General features: G+C 37.5%; 1 protein-coding gene across 1 annotated transcript in view; it reads left to right on the top strand.

Annotated features, from left to right (window-relative positions):
- The window catches only part of LOC149804583 (DNA repair protein XRCC3-like), a 28520-nt gene that overhangs the window by 2188 nt on the left and 1471 nt on the right, over window positions 1-24861 (top strand). Inside the window, exons 3-6 of the mRNA XM_089932846.1 lie at window positions 7102-7188; window positions 10130-10252; window positions 11602-11747; window positions 13973-14185. Of these exons, the coding sequence (XP_089788972.1) occupies window positions 7102-7188; window positions 10130-10252; window positions 11602-11747; window positions 13973-14185 (569 nt within the window). The remainder of the gene's footprint in view (window positions 1-7101; window positions 7189-10129; window positions 10253-11601; window positions 11748-13972; window positions 14186-24861) is intronic.

Here is a 24861-nt window from a genome sequence, read left to right as displayed (position 1 = left end):
ATCCTGATTGGTTACGCTAAATAAGAGGCATGGTTCCCACACAAAACTTTTTGGAGTTAAATTGCTCTCATTGAAAAAAAATATGGTCAGTCTGCGTTTTTCCTGCAAGAGTGAAAATATAAGGGACTCTGAGATAGAATTTGGAAGAAATTCTCTCGTAAAACATTAGGTCAAGGATTAATTCTATAAACAAAGTGTACAACCCAGTCACACCAACTTGAAGAGATGAGAGCTTGGTGACTGGGATGTAATCACTTTAACATCGGGGGAAAAAAACCCACAACAAACATCATAAGCCTTTAACACTCAATTGAATCCCTCAAATGAATCTCACTTGCTGGTTTAATAGACAATGACCTTATTCACCCCCAGGCAATACAGATTAAGACAAACAATATATGTAACCACTAACTTAATTTCAGCACTATAATGGCAAATTTGTGACACGTACATTAGCCTGGTTTACGGACTGTACCATCTGTCACTATATACAAACTGGTAGCCAGAATCATTTATTGTTATTTTTAATTTCTTAATATTTTTGTTCTTTTCATGCTTGTTTTTGATCAGAACAGTATTTACTATTCAAGCGATCATTGTTATAAATGATTACATAACAGTCAGTGTTGTCTGTCTGTGTTCTTGTGAAATGGTCGTTCATAGAGCTGGATCCTGGGTCCTACTTGTACATGTCAGCAGTAGCTATGATGGCCCTGCTATGATAAAAGGCTGGGACCCAGGCTAAGTGCTGGAACACTCTAAAGGTACTTTAGTCTGGTTTACAATAGAAAATATAAAACACGATAAGCATACCTACAAAACTTAAGATACTGTTAGCCAGCCTCCATCTTTTTTCTTTCTTTTCTTAATTTTCTTGAACGTATAAGCGGTCATGGATTAAATAAAGGTTGGTGGAGTTTAACCCTGTTTTTGCTATGTGGTCGTTCATAGCAGTGTCGAAATGCTAATTTTGCCAAGACATTGTGGTTGCGTTCAGCAGGTGGTTGCTCACGAGAGAGCATTTATATTATAAAATCGATCGGTGCATTTTGATTGTGGTTGGAAATTACAGGTGGTCACTTATAGTAGATAACAGTTTTTAATGTATCTTTATTAATGCATTGTCATTCTATAGTAAAGATGCCAGTAGATATTTATAAATGTATGTAATTAAAGTAAATATCAGTAACTTGCATTTGAAAGAAGGATTCCAACCATCTCAATTTCCACCAACTTTTGTACTAAATGATCCATTGTTGTCAAACCTCATTCTAGAAAGCTACACATGGGTGTCATAAAAAAGGAAGATTGCTTATTAGCCAAAAGAATTGGAATATTTCTAGGTCAGTACCACAACTAGATTTTAACCAAGCAGCTGTTGTCTTGACATAATCTGCATTAGAAATAGATTATAATAGCATTTATGGTGTGAAAGCTGGCAGGCATTTTGCTGACATACTTAAAATACTCATTTTGAGTGTAAATTGGCAATATTTTATTGTGAAAAGTAATTACATACACACAGAAATATCTGTAGTATCTGCCCTTGTTGCATGATAATTGTATTTACTGGTGACCTGGGCAAATGTAACATTGCCTGACCAGATGAAAAATTAAAATAAGTTTTACATTCTTTGTCACTTAATTTCTCAGATATCTGACTTGTAAAGATATTTGATAGAAAAACTTTCTTCACATCAAAATGATGCCTAATTGCTGAAAAGTGTCACTGTAAATACAAGCACCATTTAGAAATTAATAGCAAAGTGTGAAATGGCAACATAACATGTTCATAATATTTATGCATTTTAGTATCTAAAAAAAACTTTGGATGTTTCTATTTCAACATGTTCTAGAATGATAGCAGATATGACATATTAGGCAAAGGTTACTTGTAATTGATGCATGCTAAGTATTAAGCAGTGCTCACCTTCCGTACTTGTTAAGTGCAGAAAACACATCTAGATTTATTCTCAAGGTGGGAATCTGCATCTACCTGGCCCAGGGATGAGTACATAGTCAAGTTTTGCCTTGCATACATTTAGAAACAGCATACTCAACTTCACGTACGAGGAAAACTATTTAAAATTCCCCTTAGTAGAAATTTCTTTAATGTTTTCATTTTATAATAAGGAATCAAATTTTTTATTTTCTACAATTATTTATGTCATCTAGTATAGTGCTAAATTAGCTATCTCATAAAAAAACAGGCAAAGAGTGTAATTTTATCTGTATGCTTTATGATCAGGGATAATGTGTATCCATCCTGCTTTCTGTTTATGACTCCTCTGTCCTCATAAACCATTGGGTTGAATTTCACCATCAGCAAGGGGGTATATAAATTTGTGTTCTCCTCCCTCAAGTTGCTGGCAGGCAATCAGAGTTTTAAAAAAAACAAAAATTGCAATTCTCTGATATTTATGAATATTTCTTTCCCCAACTCATTGCATGCAGTCATAGCAGGAGGACACATAATGTGTTTGAATTTTAGGTTACATCCCCATCTTCATGGTCCCAATATCTTTGAGTTGGGTAGTGTCTAGGGTTTCAGATATTAAAAACAAAGTGGGTGAGTTTTCCCAAGATTGTTATTTCTTTGTCAGATATGTTACCCAATCATGATGCATTTAGAGAACACCCACTGCTTCACAAATAATCCCTCCGAAGCTAATGGAGACTTTAACCTGATCTTATGGCTTCCTCTTGTAATAGAAGTGCTGAACAGTAATGATAGTAGTCTTCTCATGGATAGAGGGGTTGGAAGCAAATCCCACCAGTAATCACTTTCTTCTTATGCTCGTACCTGGTCAAGATATTGTCAGAAGATACATTCAAATTTTGTGCCTTTTCTCCAGTTTGAGAAATTCCATCAGTTTCATTACTGTTTTTCACTCTTTCCTTTTCATAGAGAAATATTAGCAACTCAGTTACCAATTTTGTCATATGATAACTTAATTGTCTCCATCGTAATGGCCAATAGTCCTTAGAATTCAGCTTTGTACTTAACCTTTATCTTGCAAGTTATGTCCAGTCAATGATCATTTATTACTATAAATAAGATTATTTAAATCAGGGGTGCACAACCCCCAGCCTGCAAACATTTTCTATCTGTCCCCCAGGGCAAATTAAAACAACACAGAAATCTGGCCTGTGAACAGTAATTATGTTAAAGAAATAAGTTTTTGCATCTTAGAAAATGCAATCTGGCCCTTGGCTGAAAAAGGTTGTGCACCCCTGATTTAAGTGATTTTCCCATGCATTTATCTTAATTCATGGTGTCCACTTCTCTGTAAACATAATTGGACACTTGGCTAATTTCACCTATGTATGCCATTGTTTGCACACTCTCACTAATTAAAGCAAGACTGAGGTAGCATAAGTTAGAAGTTTAAGCTGCTAAAGATAATCATCCCATTTGTACAAGGCTACACCCAGAAATTTTTGAAGCAGTATGGGTATGCATGAAATGATATTTCAATATACAATCCATGTACAAGAGCACAAATATTCAGGTTTTTATAACAAAGTAGATGTTATGCAGAGGAAAGAAACACTCTCCTAATGAAAACAGTGGTAGAGATTGTTCACAATACAAACTCATCTGAAATTTTCTCCAGACTTTTCCTGGTTCCCAAATCCAATCTAGCTCTCTTGACCAACACATTCAATTACTAGAATGAACATTTGTCCTCATTTCTGTTTAGGAGGAAGAGTTTGCAGCCAGCCTAGACCTCCAAGATAAATACTAGGATTTTCCTAATGAAAACAGTGGTAGAGATTGTTCACAGTACAAACTCATCTGAAATTTTCTCCAGGGGACAATCAATGAAGATGTTTGATATACAGTGAAAGATATTTCTATTCTCATGGGCATTTATTTGTCAGCTGTTATTAATATATGAAATAATCGTTTAAAGCTAGAAAGGTTTTTGCACGATGGGTCATGCATAAAAATGTTTAGAATGGAGAAAATGATGGATGATCAAAAACGGACTGGTTGAAATCACCAACAGCTGCTTGCCGTATTTGAAAAGAGTGACAGAGACACTCAAGTATGATTGTCACAGCTAACAAAACATCTATTAACTTCTTTGAACCTGACATAAAAGAAAATAAAAAAAGTTTTGAAAGGAGGAAACGAGGTGAGAACACAAATAACTCAATGTAGTTAGACTGATGAGAGCTTTATATCCATTTTATTTTGATGCATAAAGCCTGATCATCCAAGTATATGTGCCTGGCTCTGCTAGTATAAAATGTTGCTGAACATTGTCAAACAATACCAAACTACCCTTGTTTGCACTGGAACCCAAGGTATTCATTATCCGTGACAACGTACCAGCACATAAATCCACAATAGTTACATACTTCCTGAAATGAATACAGGCTCCAGATTTTGCCACATCCTCCATACAACCCTGATTTAGCTCCAAGTGATTTTTGGCTTAATACTGTTACTAAAGAATTGCTGATGGACAGACAGTTCAAAAGTCACCATGTGGTTGGAAGTGCAGTTTATGTGACTGGACGGAGAATGTTATCTGGAATGTACCTTCTTATTCTTTTCAGTTTGTGTTGTTTATTTTTGAAAGCCTCCATGTTTCAGATTATTTGAAGTGATGACATCATCAACAAATCCATGAGTGCTCCAAATCCCAGCAGATTATATGCCATAGTGGCCTCTATGTCCAAATTTGTACAGTTGGTGTACACAGAATGGGTCATTGACCCCATAGTCTTAAGTTGTTACTGGTCAAAAAAGGAAGGTATACTATTTCTGCTCAGGCTTTTTTCCCCTGCATCTGTTGCATTGTCTATTCTGCTTATGAGGAACTAACTCAGGGCCAGAAAATTTCTTATGCATATCAGCATGATGTTAAGACATTTGTCAACAACACAGGATTACAGTAAAATTGCTCCATGACATCATTTGATCTGTGTAATGGAGCTCTGAGAAGACATTCTCCAGGTTTTACCTTGGAGACCATTTCATTGCTAAGAGCTTGGTTTAACCTGTATCATCAGTCAACATATTACCTTTCCATGTCACCCAACAGCTACATAATGACATGGATTACTCTAGGAATAATTACTCTAGCATATTTTTATTCCATCAAGACTTTATTTGTTGATTGACCTGTGTTATGCCTAAGCAGTATCTCACACCACATTTGAAACTGCTTTGCTTACCTTTGGAAACTGCCAGTAGCTTCTCAAGGGTCAGTGGTTCTTTCCAGGGATTTCCCGGGTTCTTCCTCCACCATTAATACTGGCCGCCATGTATAGCCTATCGTGTGCTGAAAAATGGCATTAAACCCTACTACAACAACAACAACAACAACCTTTGGAAACTGAAGGCAGGGCAAACTCCAGCGTAAGGGGAGTTAACTCCCTTCACCTCTTACTATACTTTTAAGTTATTATTATCAAGCAGTGTATTTGAAGAAAAAACCAATTTGTGGAGTAACATATCTTTCTCCTATAATCTTACCTGATTGTAGTACTGGCACACCCTTGTAACCCTTCATTTCAGTTACTTCCCAGAAAGAACCTACATTTCTGTTCTACTAGTAACTGACAATTTATGGGATTTGCCACAAATACCTTTCTCTAAGGAAAGATGACTCTGATCTGACATTCACCTCAGAAGCAGATGACATTTAGTACTTTTATTGCTAAAACTTAGGCATTCACTATTACAAATCACTGGCATTGCAACTTGGGTTTGAGTCGTGCTCAGCAACGTGGGAATTTGAGAAAACTTTCAGTAGCTTCCTGTGGGTCAGTGGTTTTTCCCAGGTTTTACCTCCACCAGATATAATGGCTCCCATGTTAAGCTTATTATGTGCTTAAAAATGGTGTTAACCCACAGCAACATCAATAATGAATATGTGCCCTTTATAACAACAGTGAAAAAATATAAAAAAATAACAGTAATAATGCACACATAACCCTAGCAGATGGTGCTGTCATATATGTTTGCAAACAAGTCAAGTGCAACTGCAGAAATGTACACCCTGATCTGCCAAACAAAAACATGTCTTTTTTAAAATAATTTCACACTTTGCAATAATACTGAATGTAAATTTAAAAAAAGAACATTAACAATTCTTTCTTCATTGAGTCAAATCTTTCTGTGATATCATTGGCACTCTTTCAACATTTAGTGATAGGAAATATCCACTATTTAGTTCACAGCAAAATTAGATGTTTTTGATGGAAGGCCATGTGAAATAGTCAGGCCTAATGTATTGAGATCAGAAGTTTCTCCAGTTACTGTATTGAATTAAATTTAAATGAATGCTTTAGTTTTGTACTAGCCAGTATGTTGCAGTAATTTATCAATACAGATGTGTTCTTTTTACCTGGATGAGTCATTTTGAGAAACAAACATCTGATGAAATGTAAATGAAAAATCACTTTTAAGTGTATATATCTATCTGTCTGTTGTGTGATTATATTAAAATTACTCTGTTAAATATGAATTTGCTGACATTGCAATGTAACCAGTCTAGCTAAAGATCAGTTTATCAGTCAGACACTAATTTACATAATGTATGTTTCAAGTACAGGGCTTAATTTACAATCAGGAACATGATAGGCAAGGAGGTGTACAAAATTTGCATCCAAGAGAGAACCTTGGTTGTTTGATTCAGTGTCTTGCTCAAGAACACAAGACATTTGTATGACCAGAGAGTATGTGTAACCTTCCACTTGCATGTTACTCTAAAACACCTTTGGCTAAACAAAGTTTCCAAATTGCTTATGTTGAAATTTGTTTGTCTCCATTCAGTAATGTGCTGATTAATTGAAGATTTTGAGTCCTTATGGCTGATTAAGCGTCTAGAAATGAAAAACAAAGTTTGGAACATGACAGTCAGTCCATATTTGAATCCAATGATTTTAAAGGTAACTGACAACCATACCATCAAGAAACTTTCATGATCTTGCCTTATTTTCTTTCATTTGTTAAATGTGGCAAGATAGAATGAAAGCAAATCCCTGTTTGAAGTAAACATATTTAGATATGTAAGAAAAGGTGTTGGATATTTCTTTTTATTCTTGCTACCAGATAATAATAAAAATACATAATATTTGCAGCTTTAGATCTCCACCAGGGGAAAGGAGATTTAATGCAGATTTGCAAATTGTCAACAGGATGTGCACAACTAGATGAAGCCCTAAGAGGTAATGTAAACAAACCAATGCTTCCTATGCACACAATGTATTGCTTAATATAGGTTTAGTTGCTGCTTGTCTATTTACTTACAAGCAAATTCCCCTTTTCATGCAAGTGTGTGTGTGAGAGAGAGATCAAGAGAGACTGAGATCTTTTTTTTGGGAGGGGAGACTTCAAACAATCTTCAGTCCTCAGCAAGTCCTCATGCGCTCACAGGGTAGTAAGAGATCCAGGGTTTCATGCTGGTTGCATGGACTCTTTGTGTTGAGAAAGCATATATATGTTTATTGGGTGGGGAACTAAATTTTTCCAAGTTCAGACCCAAATGCTCGGACCCAGGTAGTAAGAACAGAGAGGAACAATGCTGACTTTATAAGTTAATTCCATCTGTAAAGCCAAACAAGATCACTTTAATGGCTTTGGCTAGGTATGGATTCTAAGTTATAACCAAGTGATCAGTTCTCTGGGGATAGGGAGACCCAATGCCAGTGCTGGTTTTATAATGACTTTGCCTGTTCTACTGGGAAAGTGTAAATAATGGTTTCATGGTGGGGATCTCTGTTAGCTGGGTCCCATAGGGTAATGACAACACTTAAGTGCATGACCTGCTGGTAATGCTGGTTTTAAAAAAGATAATTTCCTTCTTATATATTATTCCATAGATAAGGAGCATACATTCGATTCAGTTCTATCAAATTACATTTTAACTGAACTGTAACATAGTATTATATGCTGAATCATGCTACAGTAGAACATGTCTTAAAAAAGAAAAACAGTTATGGTCCCTCAAGACAGGTGGTCTCTCATAACAGATCACAATGCTGTGTGATCAATAAATCTGTGCATTGAGAATATGGTCTTTCAAGACAGGTGGTCTTGCATTTACTGTGTAACCATCCAAGTCAGTTTGGTGAAGAAAATGATGTCTGCAACAAAAAATGTTGGTGGGGTGTTAATAAAAAAGTTGGCACAAAACTATGTTCTTCGTTGGCACAGTTACCATCTTAATTCAGTGCTAATTATTAAACAAAAAATATGCATGTGTTGAAAACACAGAGATTGCATATATAATATTTTACTTTATTCAGAGAACCATATATATATATATATATATATATATATATATATATATATATATATATATATATATATATATTTGGAAAATTGAACTTTTTTGATAAATCAGCAATTGAAAAGGTGGTCATGGAGATTAAAAATACTTTCTGAATTATCCATATAAAAATTTCAAAACAAGAAAGAAAGAAAGGAAGAAAGAAAGGAAGAAAGAAAGAAAGAAATTCTGTTGGGCACTTGCACCTATGTGTTACCATATTACTCTTGGTTGTATTTTGATTTTTGCCCTGTGACCAGTTAGCTATCTTATCTAACTGTACTTAGTATTTGTTTGACTATATGCATAAAGAAATGTCTGTAAATCAACCCTGGAAGTGCCTAATTTTGGAAAGGTGTGATATATGTAATACAGTCTCTAGATTGTTCTCCTAATAGAAAAAAACCCAAATAATTATGCTCATGTCATTTACTTAAATATGCAGACACTGAAAACTAATTGCTATTATTTCTGTCCAAATAATATATGTACTAATGAAAATTACAATTTTCCTGAATATTTTATTTAGACATAAAATATATTGTCTGTGTACCGATGGATCTGGCAAGTTTAGTCCTGGTTGAAGTCACCTTGGTAGGTGACCCTGTATTGCATTATATCCGTCTTGTTGTAGGGTTTAATGCCATTTGTCAGCACAAGATAGGCTGTACATGGTGGCCAGTATAAATGGTGGAGGAAGAACCTGGGAAAACCCTGGAAAGAACCACCAATCTATGAGAAGCTACTGGCAAAGTTTCTCACATAACCACATTTGCCGAATCCAAGACTCAAACCCATGCAGAGTTGGGATGGCAGTGATCTGTTGTGGTGAGTGCTTTAGACCACTCGGCCACTTGGGGCCCTTTATACTCTTGCTAAATGACCACAAGGAACTTTTTAATAATAATGTTTCAGTGTTTTCCTGTACAAATAAAGAAATTCTGGTTAAATTTGTGTTGCTTCATTTTTTCTTTTCCTTTTTATGTTTGTAAAGTTATATCACTCTGGTGATAAGTGTGAACTGGCTGTAGTGGTATAATTGTTGTACTTGAATGTTGTAACCTCTGGGCAAGTTGATAAAATATGGAAGATATAATTTGCATAATCTGTTGAATTTTTAATTTTAAAATATCATAATGAAGTAAATTATAGAGCTAAAAGTACCAGCAATACATTTTCTAACAGACTTAGAGTATATAGATGTAAATTTTATTTGTCTTGCATACAAATTTTGTAAAGTGGTTTACAAAAATCCACAGTGCAGATATTCTATGCAAATTAAAAACTCATCTTTTGACCTTTTTCTTAAACATTTTTGCTAATTTTTTTAATAAATTGCACTGATTCAGTCATGCGTTTATTGTCAATCAAAGGATACCTATATTTATTATGTTAGTGATGAAACTTAGTTGCAGTGTAGTTTACCAAATATGTACCCTGAAATGAGTTTCTCAGGTCTATTCTACTCATTTCTCTTTGCATATCAAGTGAAGCTACAGCATAGTTGTTCATGCTTGTTCAGTTGTAACCAGGAAACATCGAGGAAAAAGTAGTTCAACCTCGTTTAAGAGCATAGTAACATTGAATCAGAAAATGAGATTATGGATTTTATACTTCTAGGAAATGAAGATAAAATTCAGGCTTTTTCTTGAGTAAAAAATTGTTAGTTGTTTAATAAAATTGCTGTCAATCTTTTATGTTTGTCATGCAAACTTAATTCAAAATCTGGTGTGTTTATCAGATGGTTTAGATTATTGTTTTGAGTTGGATTAACATGATGCCACTGTATTGGGCTGTGATATGTCAGTAAAATGTTTTTCATTGAAATTTCTGTTCAGGAGGTATTTTGTCCAGAGGGATTACAGAGATAAGTGGAGAGAGTGCTTCTGGGAAGACTCAGTTCTGTCTGCAGCTGGCTTTGACAGTACAACTACCTCAAGCTAATGGTGGACTTAAAGGAGGTATACTTATCTGTGCATCAGACTGACAGGCTTGCCAGATCCTTGTTTGAAATCATACTCTCCGATGATTACCATATATTCTTATTGTAAGTCTCATAATGCACTGGCAGATCTGGGTCTTTGTTGGTTTTTAATAGTAATTATTAGAACCAAACAACACAGACCCTGACCTGCAGGCACATTATGCTATGGTAGATCAAGATCTTTGTTGTTTGCAGTTTGACTGGACTTATAAGTGAGTACATGTGGTAGTTTTCCCCATCCTGCCCACATGATTTGAAGATAACCTTTTCTTGCCCAGAACATGAATAATGTTTTTAGCAAAACCTTTCAGAATTTGAAAAGTCTGTGTACAGTTTGATCACTATAACATGTACATTGGTAAAACATAAAGACTGACTTTCATTTGCTAAATTTCTTATCTTTCAGTTGCTAAATTTCCCAAGTATATACAGTTAGAACCAAGCTGATTGTGGACAAACAGTAATGTACTATGGTTATGACTCAAATTTATTGAAATATTCAAAAGGGAAAACCCATGAAATCAACTTTAAGTTTTTGGCTTTTAGAGGATTTTGATTTACTGGCCGTATCAGAGATGTGAATAAATATGTGATGTGATGTGATTTTGATTTTTAATGTAGCTTTAAAAAAAATTCAGTCATATTGCTACGATGTCTGCATTGTGGCAGTTTATAGTGATGTCTAGCAATGGGGCATCATGCCGCAGACATGTAGCATGATGTCCCACCCAGTCACATTATCCTGACACCAGGCCGACCTGTCCTAACATTAACCTATTAATGCTGAACGCCAAGTGAGGCAGCTGTTAGTACCATTTTTGTAAGTCTCTGATATGACTTGGCCGGGGATCGAACCCATGACCTCCCTTATCCGAGGCGGACACTCTAACCACTAGGCCCTGGAGCGGTAGAAAAAATATGTCTTTATATACATAAATACATTATTATCAATGCCAGCCTTAATTTTCGAGACCAGAACACCCATACATTTTAAAACCAATTAAATAGTCATGTCTTTTATGAGATTTTGTTCCTGTGTGTGTGTGTTTAATATAGAAAACTGTTTTGTGACTTGAGAGACTGTCTGTAAAGGTGCAAGAACATCTGTGTCTGCACTTGTGTGTGCAATATAGAAAGCTGTTAGGTGACTAGAGAGAGAGAGAGAGAGAGTGAGGCAGTGTCTTTGATGATGTGAGAACATCTGTGCATGTGTAAGAGTGCAAAAAACATCAGGAAGGATTGGGGTGGGGCAAATAATGATATTAAAGATTGTTTGGTATGCCAGGGTTAGATTTTGATGGGTTTAACTCTGTTTTGTTTTGTCAGGTGTTGCCTACATATGTACTGAGGATGCTTTTCCCAGCAAACGTCTGCAGCAGATGACTCAGGGATTTATGAAAGTACACAGACAGACACTGGGTTCTGATTACAGACCTGGGGACAAGATCTTCATAGAACATGTTGCAGACTATGTGAGTACCTTTCCAAGTAAAATCTTGCTTTTATAAAGCTAAAATCGTTAGTATTACATAAAGCTGAGCTAATCCCACATTGCATGGTTTTTGCCATACGTACATTTGGCTCATTGCCTGTCCATCACAGGTTAATCTCTTCCCACACCCACATCCACATCTGAAGCAGGTATTCTGTTACAGCTGGGTTGACTAGAGAAATAAAGATTAAGTGTCTTGCTCAAGGACACAACACCATCAAAGGAGGACGAACTGCTTGTGATGTGTGTGTTTTTGATTTTTGGTATAGCTTTAAAAATAAATTCAGTCATATTGCTACGATGTCTGCAGTGTGGCAGTTTATAGTGATGTCTATCCATGGGGCATCATGCTGCAGACATGTAGCATGATGTCCCACCCAGTCACATTATTTTGACACCATTATGACCAGTCCTAACACTAACCTCTTAATGCTGAGTGCCTAGCGAGGCAGCTGTTAGTACTTTTTTTATAAGTCTTTGGTATGACTTGGCCGGAGTTTAAACCTGTGACCTGCTGCATTCAAGGCAGATGCTCTTACTGCTAGGCAGCAATTTTGTTAAATCTAAATGTGTAGAAAATTTCATATTCACAAAAGCTTTGCTTTTTAGCACTTTTTTAAGGGATTTGTTTCTGTCTTGTTTATGTATTTAACAATACCATTGCCACCATATTTTTAGGTTCTTCACCTGTGAAAGCAGTTATTATTCATACAGTTTGAAGTTGTTTAATAGATTCCAGTTATGTGGCAAGAAAGCAGTTGAAAGTTTTTGTTTTCTTCAAATTTGTAAGTTGTGAGTAAGTTTGAATTTAATTTGGATGTACAGTAAAGATTGCTTATTACATTTATCAATACAGTGTTTCCAGTCAGATCATTTGGCTTTAATTTCCCCAGCCGGATTTGTAATTGCTATATATTCAAAAAGGCTTTACCTGTTATAATGTTCCTTTGTTACAGTGTTAATTGGTTACAGCATTTGATTGTGTGGTCTGCATGAGATAATTAGCTCAATTTAATGTTATTATCAACTGATGCACCGAAGCCAGATAAACAATAGCAGTTGTTTAAAAAATGGGTATAAAAAACTTGGTAGATAGTCACTCTCATTCATCATTGGTAATCATGGGTTGCAGGTTCAGTGCATTCAGAGCATGAAAAGAAATGTTTCTGTTTTGTGTTGTTCTGACTAAATAATTTAGAAATATCCTTTAGCTATCATTCTATACCTTTATGTTGACTAAATGAGTACAGCTGGAAGTAAATCTCTTGTGTTCATTTTGAATTCTGCCTGTTGTGAAAAGGTTGAAAATTTACTGATCTGAAAAAAATGTGTCTGTAGAGATGAAGTAACAAGTTAAAAATATGAGGAATTTATGTAAAGATACTAGTTTACTCTAATCCAAAGAAACTATGTGAGTTTGATAAAACAAATTAAGCTTATAATAAAGTACAGTCCACATTCGATATAATTTATTGTGCATGGAATGACATTTCCAGATTGTGTTGCAAATTGTTTTGTTAAGAAGCAAATTTTTAAGTAAATTACGTTTCTTCATGAATATATACCCAATCCCGTTACTTAAAAGCCCTTCCAACCACCTTGCCATGTGATCATCCTCATTAGTATCTTTGCTCAGCTAAAAACTAGTGACATCTGGTGTTGCCAAGGGGAGGTAATGGGCAAGAGTTATTGTCCTTTGTCTGTTGGAAATAAGAGACGATTTTTATTTTAGTAGGGTTGGATTTGTGAGGTAGCCAGCTAATATTCCTAACATAATGTGATTGGGTAAATATTCACAGAGAAACATAATTGACTTAAAAATTGGCTTTTTATTTGCATATTTTTTCAGTTACATTTTCTTAAAACTGCTGTATAAAGCCTGAATCACAGTAGGGTGATTGAAACTTAGGGATTTTAAGGGTTGCTATCTCCAGGTTCATTTCTTCTACATTTTATATAATAGGATGCCAAGGAAGTGGCTGTTTAAGACAGATATTTATTTTATATAAGTGAAGGCATGGATAGGTTGAGGGTTCACTGTAAGATTTAGTACATCGATATATATGCTGATTCCAGTAAAGCTCATTTGTTTGATGAATATTGATGTTTATTTCTTGTATATAGTTAAAACTTTACTTTGAATCAGGTTCATGATTTATGATTTTCATATACATTATATTTTTCTCTTGGTTTTATCTTTCCAAGGATATGCTTATGACTTGTGTGAACCAGAGACTTCCCTTGTTGCTCACCTCAACCTGTGTAAGGTTAATAATTATTGACTCTGTAACAGCTGTGTTCCGTGGAGAGTATGCAGGCCATGAACTCTACAAGCGGTCCAAGCACCTGAGTTCCCTTGTGTCACAGCTTTTAGCACTAGGCAGCCAGCATAATATTCCTGTTGTTTGCATTAATCAGGTGAGAGGCAGAAAAAAAATTGGTGTCTTCAGTGAGTTTGCTAAAGGGTCACAATGTCATGTTAATTGATGCCATGTAAATGGATGTTGCAAAAATGTTTATTAACACATTAACCCCTAGCGACGACTTAACGGGGCAGGAGGTAGTAGCCTACTGCCAAGCTCTGTAGCGTCATGGTCATGCATGATACACTAAAGTGGGTGGTATTATAGAAAGGTAGACAGATGTAGCTCTACAATGATACCAAATAATCTGGAATCTAGTTGCACTACAAAATACAGATAAAAAACCTAATTTTTGGACCTGACTTTTTTTTACCCAAAATTTGCCAGTGGTCGGAATCCGATTTTTTGTCTGGATTTTAGACTTTTTAGTCTCAGATCTAAGGCAAACCAGTATGAACTGCAAACAGACAGATGAGCCTTTGCAAAAAGTATGATAAGATGGGCATTTGGAATAAAGAGTGGTCTCCATATAAAAATGATGGCTCCGTTTAGCACCAAAAAAAACAAACCCCCAAAAACAAAAGAACTCCAACTTTTACCCTTCTGCTCATGCACAAGTCAAATAGCCAACGAAAAACGATGTTTCTAACACAACTAGGCAGTATGTTATTGAAAGATTACCGGGGATTGGGTGTTTTTGGATCTATTTGGAAATAGCTTTCAAAACATGTTTCCTACTCGATTTTCAGGCGAAAGTGACAAAAAGCTCCAGGGCTTAATGTGTTAAAACTGCATTCCCTCATCAAAAGTACAATGATGGTAGTGACATCACATGTTGCTTTCCCAATTAAAGAAAATGGACATTAATTTGCAAAAATGTATCTCCAAATCAAGGAAAGATGGGGAGACAATGAGAAGATGACATAACAATCAACTAAATAAGCTGGGGTAATTTTAAATATATAGCACTTATTGCACATGTACCACAGTGTAAACCAATCAATGAAAGTTCAGCTCACAATCAACTCAAGAAGTGGCCATGCAAAGTGTAAAGTGTGCTTTCAGTGTCGAGGTTTCACAAACAGACATTTTGTGTTGGACCTAAAACCTGTTTTTCCATAATCAAATAATAAATCTAGTGAAGAAACAAAATATTCATCTGAACTTAGTAACAAAATAATTTATCAAGACCATAAGTAGTATGTAGCTTGAAAAGTGAATAAAATTGATACTGTATGTATTTGCTTATAAGATGAGCTCAACTGCAAACTACACAGATCCAGATCTGCTGTTGCATAAATACTCCACAGATCTGGGTCAATGCAGCTTGTAATCAGTAGAACAAAGAACTTTGACCCCAATCTGCTGGTGCATGGTATGTTTTAGAATACTACTAGGTATTCATTTAATTTGAATATCATATTTGTCATCAGAATGCTAAATACTTAGTTGTAATATATTTCATAGTTGGATAAATTGATTTTCTTGTTGTTGTTGGCTTAACACCATTTTTCAGCACATGATAGACTACACATGGTGGCCAATATAATTAGAGGAAGAGCCTGAGAAAACCCTGGTAAGAACCACTGACCCACGTGTTGCTACTGGCAAGCTTTCTCACATACCCACTTAGGCTGAGTCAGAGAATCACCCATGTGAACATAGGTGAGATGGCAGTGATCGGTAAAGGTGAGCACTTTATACCACTATGCCACCCAAGGCTGCTATTGGCTAAATTGAATAAATAATTACATGATACATTGCCATTTTACCTTGAGAGATAAAAAACATAACGAAAGTTCATCTACTGTCCAAACTGGTGATAGATTAGATAAGTTTAATTAAAGGACCCCTATCATACAGGCCTAGCAAGATACAAGAATCATCCTTCATAAATAACAAAATTGTTTTAAAATAACACATCATACAAGTTATTTTGGGGTTATAATCATATCTTTGACAGAAGAAATATATATTCTTCCTCTTTTTATCATGCCCAGATAGCTCACAAATTTGCTTAAAACCCAGAAGTAGACATGGATTTTTAGCTTGTTTTTAGAAAGTTGAAGTAAGCTATTGTGTTATTGTGTTAACCCTAGTGTCAGCATCAATGTCCAGACAGACAAAATCATATACGTATGTACACCTTTATTGATTGTCAGCCATTCTTACTCCATAGGCCCTAGATAACAGTTTGGAATGGGTTTCATAGCACCCTCCTTGAGGTGAGGGAACTGAGGGGACTAAATTGGTACAAACATGTTGTATGTTTTAACGCCATTTTTCAGCACAAGATAGGCTATATATGGTACAAACATGTACATTAGATGTACCTTCTTGGTTATGTTTTTATGTTTAGCTCAAGGTTTTCACATGCTTTATAAATAGCATTATATCTTGAATCATTTAACTTGTTGAGGGAATACACCTTGTTGAGTAGTACAACCTCATCACTTATGTAGGTATATATGACCATGACCATGACCTATACTTCACACTTCATTGACTTTGATTAAATTGTAGATAAAATCATCAAAGTATCTCTATTAATTAATATCATAGCACAAAGGAAAGTCACTGTGACTTACATTTCACATTTTGGATTATAAATGGAGCTTTGATAACAGATGATGGAGAGAAAGCTAACATATTTAACTATTTCTTCAGTGAATAGTCTAGACTACACATTGATAATATTACACAATGTCAACTTGCTGAACTAGGCCTACATCATTTGCTGCACCTCACCATCTTTTGCAATTAGTGATGATGAGGTGTGCAGCATTATTATTGCTTTTATGCAAATGCTTGGTCCAAATTTACTGTATTTCAAGCTTCTTAAAAGAATTGCAAATTGAATTAAATATCCAGTGTGTCACATTTTTAACATTTCTGTTATTATCTCAAGATTTCCAGATTCTTGGAAACTAGAAAATGTTGTCCCAGTATTTAAAAAAGGATGTAGAACAAGTGTCTAAAACTTTTACCCTTTATCACTCGTTTGTATTTTGTCCAAGGTGTTTGAAAAGTGTGTCTAAAAATATTTGCATATTTTTTGGCATAACTTGTAGCACCTAATCCATCAGGCTTAATCAGTCAGGCTTTACTTGCTGGGACTCGACAATAAATCATTTACTAGATATTTATAATATGATTTGCTGTAAGCATTCAAGGCAGTTTACTGTTGTCGTTAGAACGTTATTTGTTATTAAGAAAGCAAAGAGTTGTCCTGAATTCCCAATTCTTGGATTTTCAAACAGCTAATGCAAGAGTCCCTTGAGAATCAGTCCATGGACCATTATCATTTTTAGTATATATAAATCATATTGTAAATGATATACAGTCACTTGAATTATTTGCTGATGATACTACAATATACATAATTGTTGAAAATCCAAATGTGGCTGGTTGAATTCTAAATTTGGACATGCAAAAATTACAGAACAGGTCATGTCAGTGCCTAATGACCTTTAACCCAGACAAAACTGTTTCAGTGCTCTTAACACAAAAACAATTCCTATAACCATCCTATACCACAAATGTGTACCAAAGATATTCAGGAAGTATTCCAAGATAAGTATTTAGGTATTTTATTAATTGGTTATACTGTTTGGCATGTACATGTGAAGCATTTGTATGAAAAAACTTTGGAGAAAGTTAATACTTTGAAGAATTCAAACTGTAGCTTGGATTGCTTATCCTTGGAATGTATAAATCTTTTATACTTGTTTGATTATGCTGATTGTATCTGGGATAACTGTACTAAGCAAGAAAAAGAATCGTTGGGAAAAAAAATAAATTCGGAGGCTATAAGAATAGTAACAGGTTCTACCAAGAGTGTGACTCAGGCCTTATTATGAGGAAATCAGGTGGCATAGCCTGAATTTTTGATGATATAAGCATTTATTCAGTTGTTTAATATGTACCATGGTTTTGCTCCGAAGTATTTCAAAAAAGTGTTTGGTTGAATTGACTCTTGACCATGACCACCACTTATGCTGGTAGGTTTTGCTTTCTTTTCAACTTTCTTTATTCCACACCCTTTTCTTGATTTGATATCAAAGACATAATTAACATGATTATACAAAGCAAGTGTAATTTTAATTGATTGTAACAATGGAACAAAACATTTATGCAAGTTGCAGATCAAAACAGATGGCACCTAATTAGGTTCTCAATGAAATGCTTATGGGCACTGCATTGCTCTGACGGTCAATAGATACTTGTTCACATTTGAATACAAGAGGGCAAATCACATCTGTAACGATTACACCAACACCAAATTAAAAGAAAACTGAAACACAAATTTCTCCTTCAAATACGTTCCCCGATCACATTAACGTTAGGGATATAAGCCTGCTACCTCTTGAATCCAGCCCTACTAAAAGACGAAAATTCGTCTTTTCTGTCTATCTCATATAGACCAAAGGGCAATAACTCTTACCCCTTCCCTCCCCTTGCCACCGCCAGGTGTCACTAGTTTTTAAGCTTCGCTTGTACTGATAACACGTACATTATACCTCCAAACAATCCAAGCCATCTTAGCGTTAAATTGGACCATCCGAAGTTAAATTTGGATTTATTGAGTTGGACAATCATTCTTCTACAGGTTGTATACAATATTTTAAAAAAATTTTCAAAATTGAGTACTTTGTCACCCTTACGGATTTCGTCTACTGAAGACCATGTTACACACGCTATCACTGAACTTGTGTTGTCAATTAAGAGTTAACGCGACACTGACTAATTTCGCTTACTCCGTTAGTAACGGTTGTGGTATTAGCGAATTAATAACATGCTGAATTGCTAATTTGTGCTTTGTTTTCTTTTCTTGTGTCATTTCAGTAGAAATGTCAACCAAATGCATGAAATGCAAAAAGTTCAAAGCAAAAGAAGACAACCATGACTCTTGTATTGTATGTACCAAGTGTACATCATCTATACCATGCAGCGTGTGTAATACTTGGACAGAGCAAATGTGGGCTGATGTAGTCCAGAAGGCAGCAAAAGGGAGGGATAGACGGAATAAGTCGAAGAAAGATAGCATTGATGTCCTCAGTATACATCCGAAGACAGCCTCCATTGCGAGTCTTGTGGGGGACGTTGGGGTCCCCCCTCCACCTAAAGTTCGTCGTTTGCAACCGTCAGCCACAGTAATATCAGCGGCAATGGAGGAAAATAATGTTGACAGGGTACAACAGTCCACCTTTGAACAGATGCATCGTTTGGTTCAGGAAACGACGACGCAGCTATTCACATCAGGCCAGATATTACCCTTATTTCCCTCACTTGCTTCCACAGCTTTTTCTGACTCTTTGGGGGAATGTTCCCCCAATTTTAGGCTGCCCAGTGGGCGTAAGTCCCCCCGCATGTCCGAGCATGGCCTTCGGGCCTGTAAGTCAGGACGCATGGGGTTTTTACCGGATCCATCGGATCCATTTCATTATACAACCTCTAGTCACCGGCCGTCCAGCTGTCCCAGCATGGGGACCCTATTGCTAAAACGGTCTGACCAAATATGATTTACGGGGATCTTAGTGATAAATCCATCTGTCAGGCTGTACCGTCGGCAACATACCAATACTATGGCAAAGATTTTAGTGAGAAATCTGTCCGTCCAGCCAGGCCATTGGAGCAGCCAGTACCAGTGATAGCAGGACCGTCGCCAACATTCAGGCCAACCACAAGCCAGACAAACCAGCCAGCAGGGCCAGCCGTCCATATGTTCATGGCTTGTCCACAAGGGAGAGTTAGTGACAGTGTCAAGGATGACGGAATCGCGTCATCTATGCTACCTGGTATGCTCTATCCAGAAATGCAAGCTATTCCAGAACACGACTCGGCACACAGTGAGGGTGACGAAACTCCTGCAAATCAGCCGTACACAGATCCAACCATGGAACGGACTGAGTTTGGCTTCAAGGCGGCAGTGGAAGAAATTTATAGGGTGTTGGCAACTTCAGAATGCCCTCCACCTTCTACCGCCACTCAAGACTACAAAGTTAAGGCGTCTGTTGATCTTGACGGGGAGGAAGAGACGCCGTCCTTCCGGCTTCTTCCCCAGTTGGCAAAAATTAAGGAGATCAGTGATCGTCTATCAGGATGATTAGATGATCCAGGGAATGCTAAGGCGTTCTTTTCAGAAAGCCAAGTACCAGCGACGTTCTCGTGTTGCTGGTACAAAACTCATTCAGACGCCTTCAGTACGGATCTTCCGGCCCTGGACAAAAATATGGCAACAGTTCACATGTCCGCTTCACTGTTTTACAAAGTGGACAAAAATATGTTCTATGCCACATCAAAACTAGTCTGGAACGTAGTCGCTACGTCTTCAGTGTTAGACTTGGCTTCATTAGCCATTTTCCGATCGCAGAAAAATCCGACAATGACCACGCTTGGGAAGCGACGGCCCGGATTGTTTGAGTTATTAACAGGGCAGCTCACCATTCCATGGCTAATGTGTTGACTGCTTCTGCCAACTTAGACCTGATACGACGTGACGCATGTCTGCGGTCCACATCGCTCAAGCCCCATCATACTCTGGCTTTACGGATGACTCCGTTTGGGTCACCTTTACTCTTTGGAGGAAAAATTGAAGAAGTTCGGAAGCAGGCAGCTCAGGAACTGCCCCTCCAACTCGCCGCCCAACCCTCGCAGGTGTTTAGAAAAAATCCCCTGCCACAGCGGAGGGATGATTGGCAGACCAGGGACAAGGGATCCTTGCAATCAAATGTGCATTATAGCTCCCAACCCAATGCCAGGAGACAACAGTCTAATCAAGCTAGGAGGCAACCATACAGAGGCGGTAAGAAACAAAGTTTCTCCGTCTTCAAGCCTCCTAACTCTAAAAGATGACATACCCTCCCCACCACCCGCAGACAGCCTACCTGTGGGCGGCTGCCTCCTGCAATTTCAGGACCACTGGACCATCTTTTTTTCTCAGAACGATTGGATGATCCAGGTCATTTCGGAGGGGCTTCGGTGATACGGTTGCTCATAGAAAAACGGGCGGTGGAGATTGCGAAGAAAAAACGCAATCGCCGGGGTTTTATTCCAGGCTGTTTCTTATCCAGAAGGCAAACGGCAAGTTGAGGCCGATCATCGACCTGAGTCGCCTCAACCAATACATTTTACCACCAAAATTCAAGATGGAAACAGCGAGATCAATCCATCTTTCCATCCGGCGGGACGAGTATGCCGTCAGTCTAGATATGACTGACGCATATTTTCATGTCCCTATCCACCCCGCATCATGAAAATTTCTCCGATTTACTTACCGTGACGCGGTTTATCACTTCCAGGTCCTACCCTTTGGCCTCAACATCAGCCCTTGGGCTTTTACCAAGGTTATGGATTGTGTTGTCACCCTGTTCCGCTCAACTTCATCTACAGAGACGGCAGTGTACTTGGACGACATCCTCCAGAAACATATGGTAAGTTCTATTCTGCTCAAAGGCAGAAACGATCTTTTAGCACTTTTATATCATCTAGGCTTTCTCGTGAACTGGAATAAGTCCAATCTCCGTCCATCCCAGCGTTTTGTCCATCTGGGTATGGAGTTTCTCACCGATCTGAATCTGGTACGGCTTCCTCACGCTCACGTAATCTGGATCGTCGAACTTGTCGAGTCCATTTCCAACAGGACGTGAATTTCAACGAGAGAATTCTTGCAACTCCTCGGATTATTCAATGCAGCGGCGGACTTGATCCCGCTTGGCCGTCAACCTCCACATCAACGTACAAATCAGACACATTCCCAGCAGACTCAATGTCTTGGCCAACACTGTATCCAGGAAAGGTCAAGTCATTCACACGGAATGGTCACTCCATCAATCAGTCTTTCTTTGGATTTGCACACTTTGGGGGCGTCCGATGATCGATCTTTTTGCGACAAGGTGGAATTGCAAGTTGCCCATCTTCATCTCTCCGGTTCCAGACCCAGAGGCTTGGGCCGTGGACGCTCTGTCAATCAGCTGGGAGGGGTTATGGGCATTCGCCTACCCTCCCACGGTTTTGGTACTGAAAATAATCCAGAGGTTAAGGGGTCAGAACTGTCGGATGATTCTGATTGCCCTTCTCAGATGGAACAAGTCCTGGGTCACCGATCTACTCAATCTAGCGATATATCTAGCCAGGAAGATTCCAACCAGCCCAAATCTTCTCAAACAACTGTGGTCACGGGTGTTCCACCCCTGCCCGGACCGTCTTCTTCTTCACGCTTGGCTCTTGTCTGGACAGCCTTGCGAGACAAACAATTTAAACCTTCAATTGTGGAGAGAATCTCAAGAGGAAGAAGGCCCTCTACTCTGAAGGCTTACGAGGGAAAGTGGCGTGTTTTCAGGGACTGGTGCCATATCAATAACATCGTCCCTTTGAGTGTCTCAATCCCTCAACTGGCCGACTTTTTTCTCTGGCTTTTCAAGGAGAAACAGTTGGCCCAAATTACTATCAAAGGCTACCGCTCCATGATATCAGACACATTCCGCCATCATGGTAGATGTGATATTGGGCATAACAGAGATCTATCAGATCTTTTAGCCAATTTTGATTTCAATCGACCAAAATCCCTCACCCTGTTTCCAAAATGGAATCTGTCCTGGTTTTTAACATGGCTCAATTCGGACAAATTTGAACCTTTAGCCCACACTTCGTTAAAGCTACTATCATACAAAACATGTTTCTTGATAGCCTTAGCTTCAGCATGCAGGGTGAGTGAGTTACATGCCCTTTCCAGTGACCCGAACTTTCTTCAGTTCAGATCAGATGGTTCGGTGGTCCTCCTGACGCAATCAGGCTTTGTAGCCAAAAATAGGTTATCATCCATTGGCAATCAAAGAATCGTCATTCACTCGCTCTCTTCCATAGATAAGTCAAGAGCAACAGCCATGTGAGATCCTGTTCGTGCACTCAAGCACTATTTAAAACGTACAGAGGCGTGTCAGGACACACGTAAGCTCCTCTTTCTTCCGGTCAAAGCTGGTAAACGGGATATCACCCCTCAAGCCCTTGCGTCATGGATTCAGTGGGTTATACAGTCAGCGTACTCTGAGGTCTCACAAGATCAGAGTCGCCTCATGAAGATTACAGCTCATGAGATTAGCAATCTCGGCGAGCCTTGCATTCGAACGCAGTGTTTCGATCAAGATATAATAGAAGCTGTTGGCTGGCATGCAGAGTCAACCTTCTCCAGTTTTTATCTCAGAGATTTGGCTTCGCAGAGGCAAACCTTGAATCTGGTAGGTCCGGTGTTGGCAGCCCAGATGACCACCAGACCCATTTAAAACAATCAGCACAGCCTATCAGTTTTGCTGGATTCGCCAGTGAGATTTCGTAGGTAAGAAGATTTCAATAACTATCTTCTTAACTGCATATATGGGTCACATCACGGGACCCTAGGCTGTGTTGCTGATGAAATTAGGAGAACGGGTTATCTTTCAAATGGGGAATCCAGCCATCATTCCCTAGAAGGTACCCGGGGTGGAGGTAGGATGCTCAGCATTCCCTCCTCCTATTACCTATTCTCCTAACATTAATGTGATCGGGGAACGTATTTGAAGGAGAAAGCAAATTTTTAATAAATTATGTTTCTCCGAGAATACTTACCCGATCACATTACTTAAAAAACCCTCCCAACCACCCCCCTATGCGAGCATCTTCGTATAATATATATCGCTCAGCTTAAAAAAAACTAGTGACACCTGGCGGTGGCAGGGGGAGGTAAGGGGCAAGAGTTATTGCCCTTTGGTCTATATGAGATAGAAAAGACGAATTTTCGTCTTTTAGTAGGGCTGGATTCAAGAGGTAGCAGGCTTATATCCCTAACGTTAATGTGATTGGGTAAGTATTCTTGGAGAAACATAATTTACTAAAAATTTGCTTTCACTTGACATAATGCATTTAATTGGTATTTATTTCATGAAGTGTTACCACCAGTAGCAATTCCAGCATTTTCATTGAAGTTTTATAGTTTAACAGATATATGAATTAATGTTAAATGCTATGAATGTCATGATATTGAATTCAAATGTTTTGGCACTAATAGCCAGTTTTCATAAAACAAGCGACCTGTTGAGATTTCATTTATCCATTTTATGATTTTATTCACATTCAGCAAATAGGGGTTAATTTTGAAGGCATTATCTACAACATATATTACTGGTAGTCATATTTTTCACAGCTGAAAACTGCAACAGTAACACAGTTTAGAATGGAGTACAATCTTGTAAAGTTTTAGATGGATCTGTTAATCTGAGGTACTTCTTTACAATTTGTGGAAATTTACATGAAACATAATTTCATGATACATTTCATAACTAAATCAGCATCCTGTATATTATTTCTTATTTTTTTAAAAATATTGTATTATTCTCTATCGTCATAAGAAACTGTACTTTAATAGTAAATTTTTAATCAGCCTTTTCAATAAGCTTGATATTTAATGTGGTGTTTTTCTTCACCCATGTTTGTGCTTCAGAGACATCCAAATCATTTTCCATACCCCCTCCTTTTTTCTACCAAAGTTTGCTTTTTTACTTAGTCTGACTTCTAGTTCTGACACCAAGGGGATTTTTTACTCTCAGTCTTTCACCCCTAGGGGACGTAATTTAACTTTTTATTTATAAATTTGTTTGATAATGGTAAGAATTAAATAAATGAAACTAAAACATCCTGTAACATTTTGTCTTCTTTCTCTGATTAGTTGCACTTTTAAAGATGTATGGGCTGTTCCAT

Source organism: Sinohyriopsis cumingii, chromosome 2 (genome assembly GCF_028554795.1).
Source record: "Sinohyriopsis cumingii isolate HCF-2022 chromosome 2, ASM2855479v2, whole genome shotgun sequence".
NCBI lineage: Eukaryota > Metazoa > Mollusca > Bivalvia > Unionida > Unionidae > Sinohyriopsis > Sinohyriopsis cumingii.
This window is presented reverse-complemented; position numbering and strand designations above follow the sequence as displayed.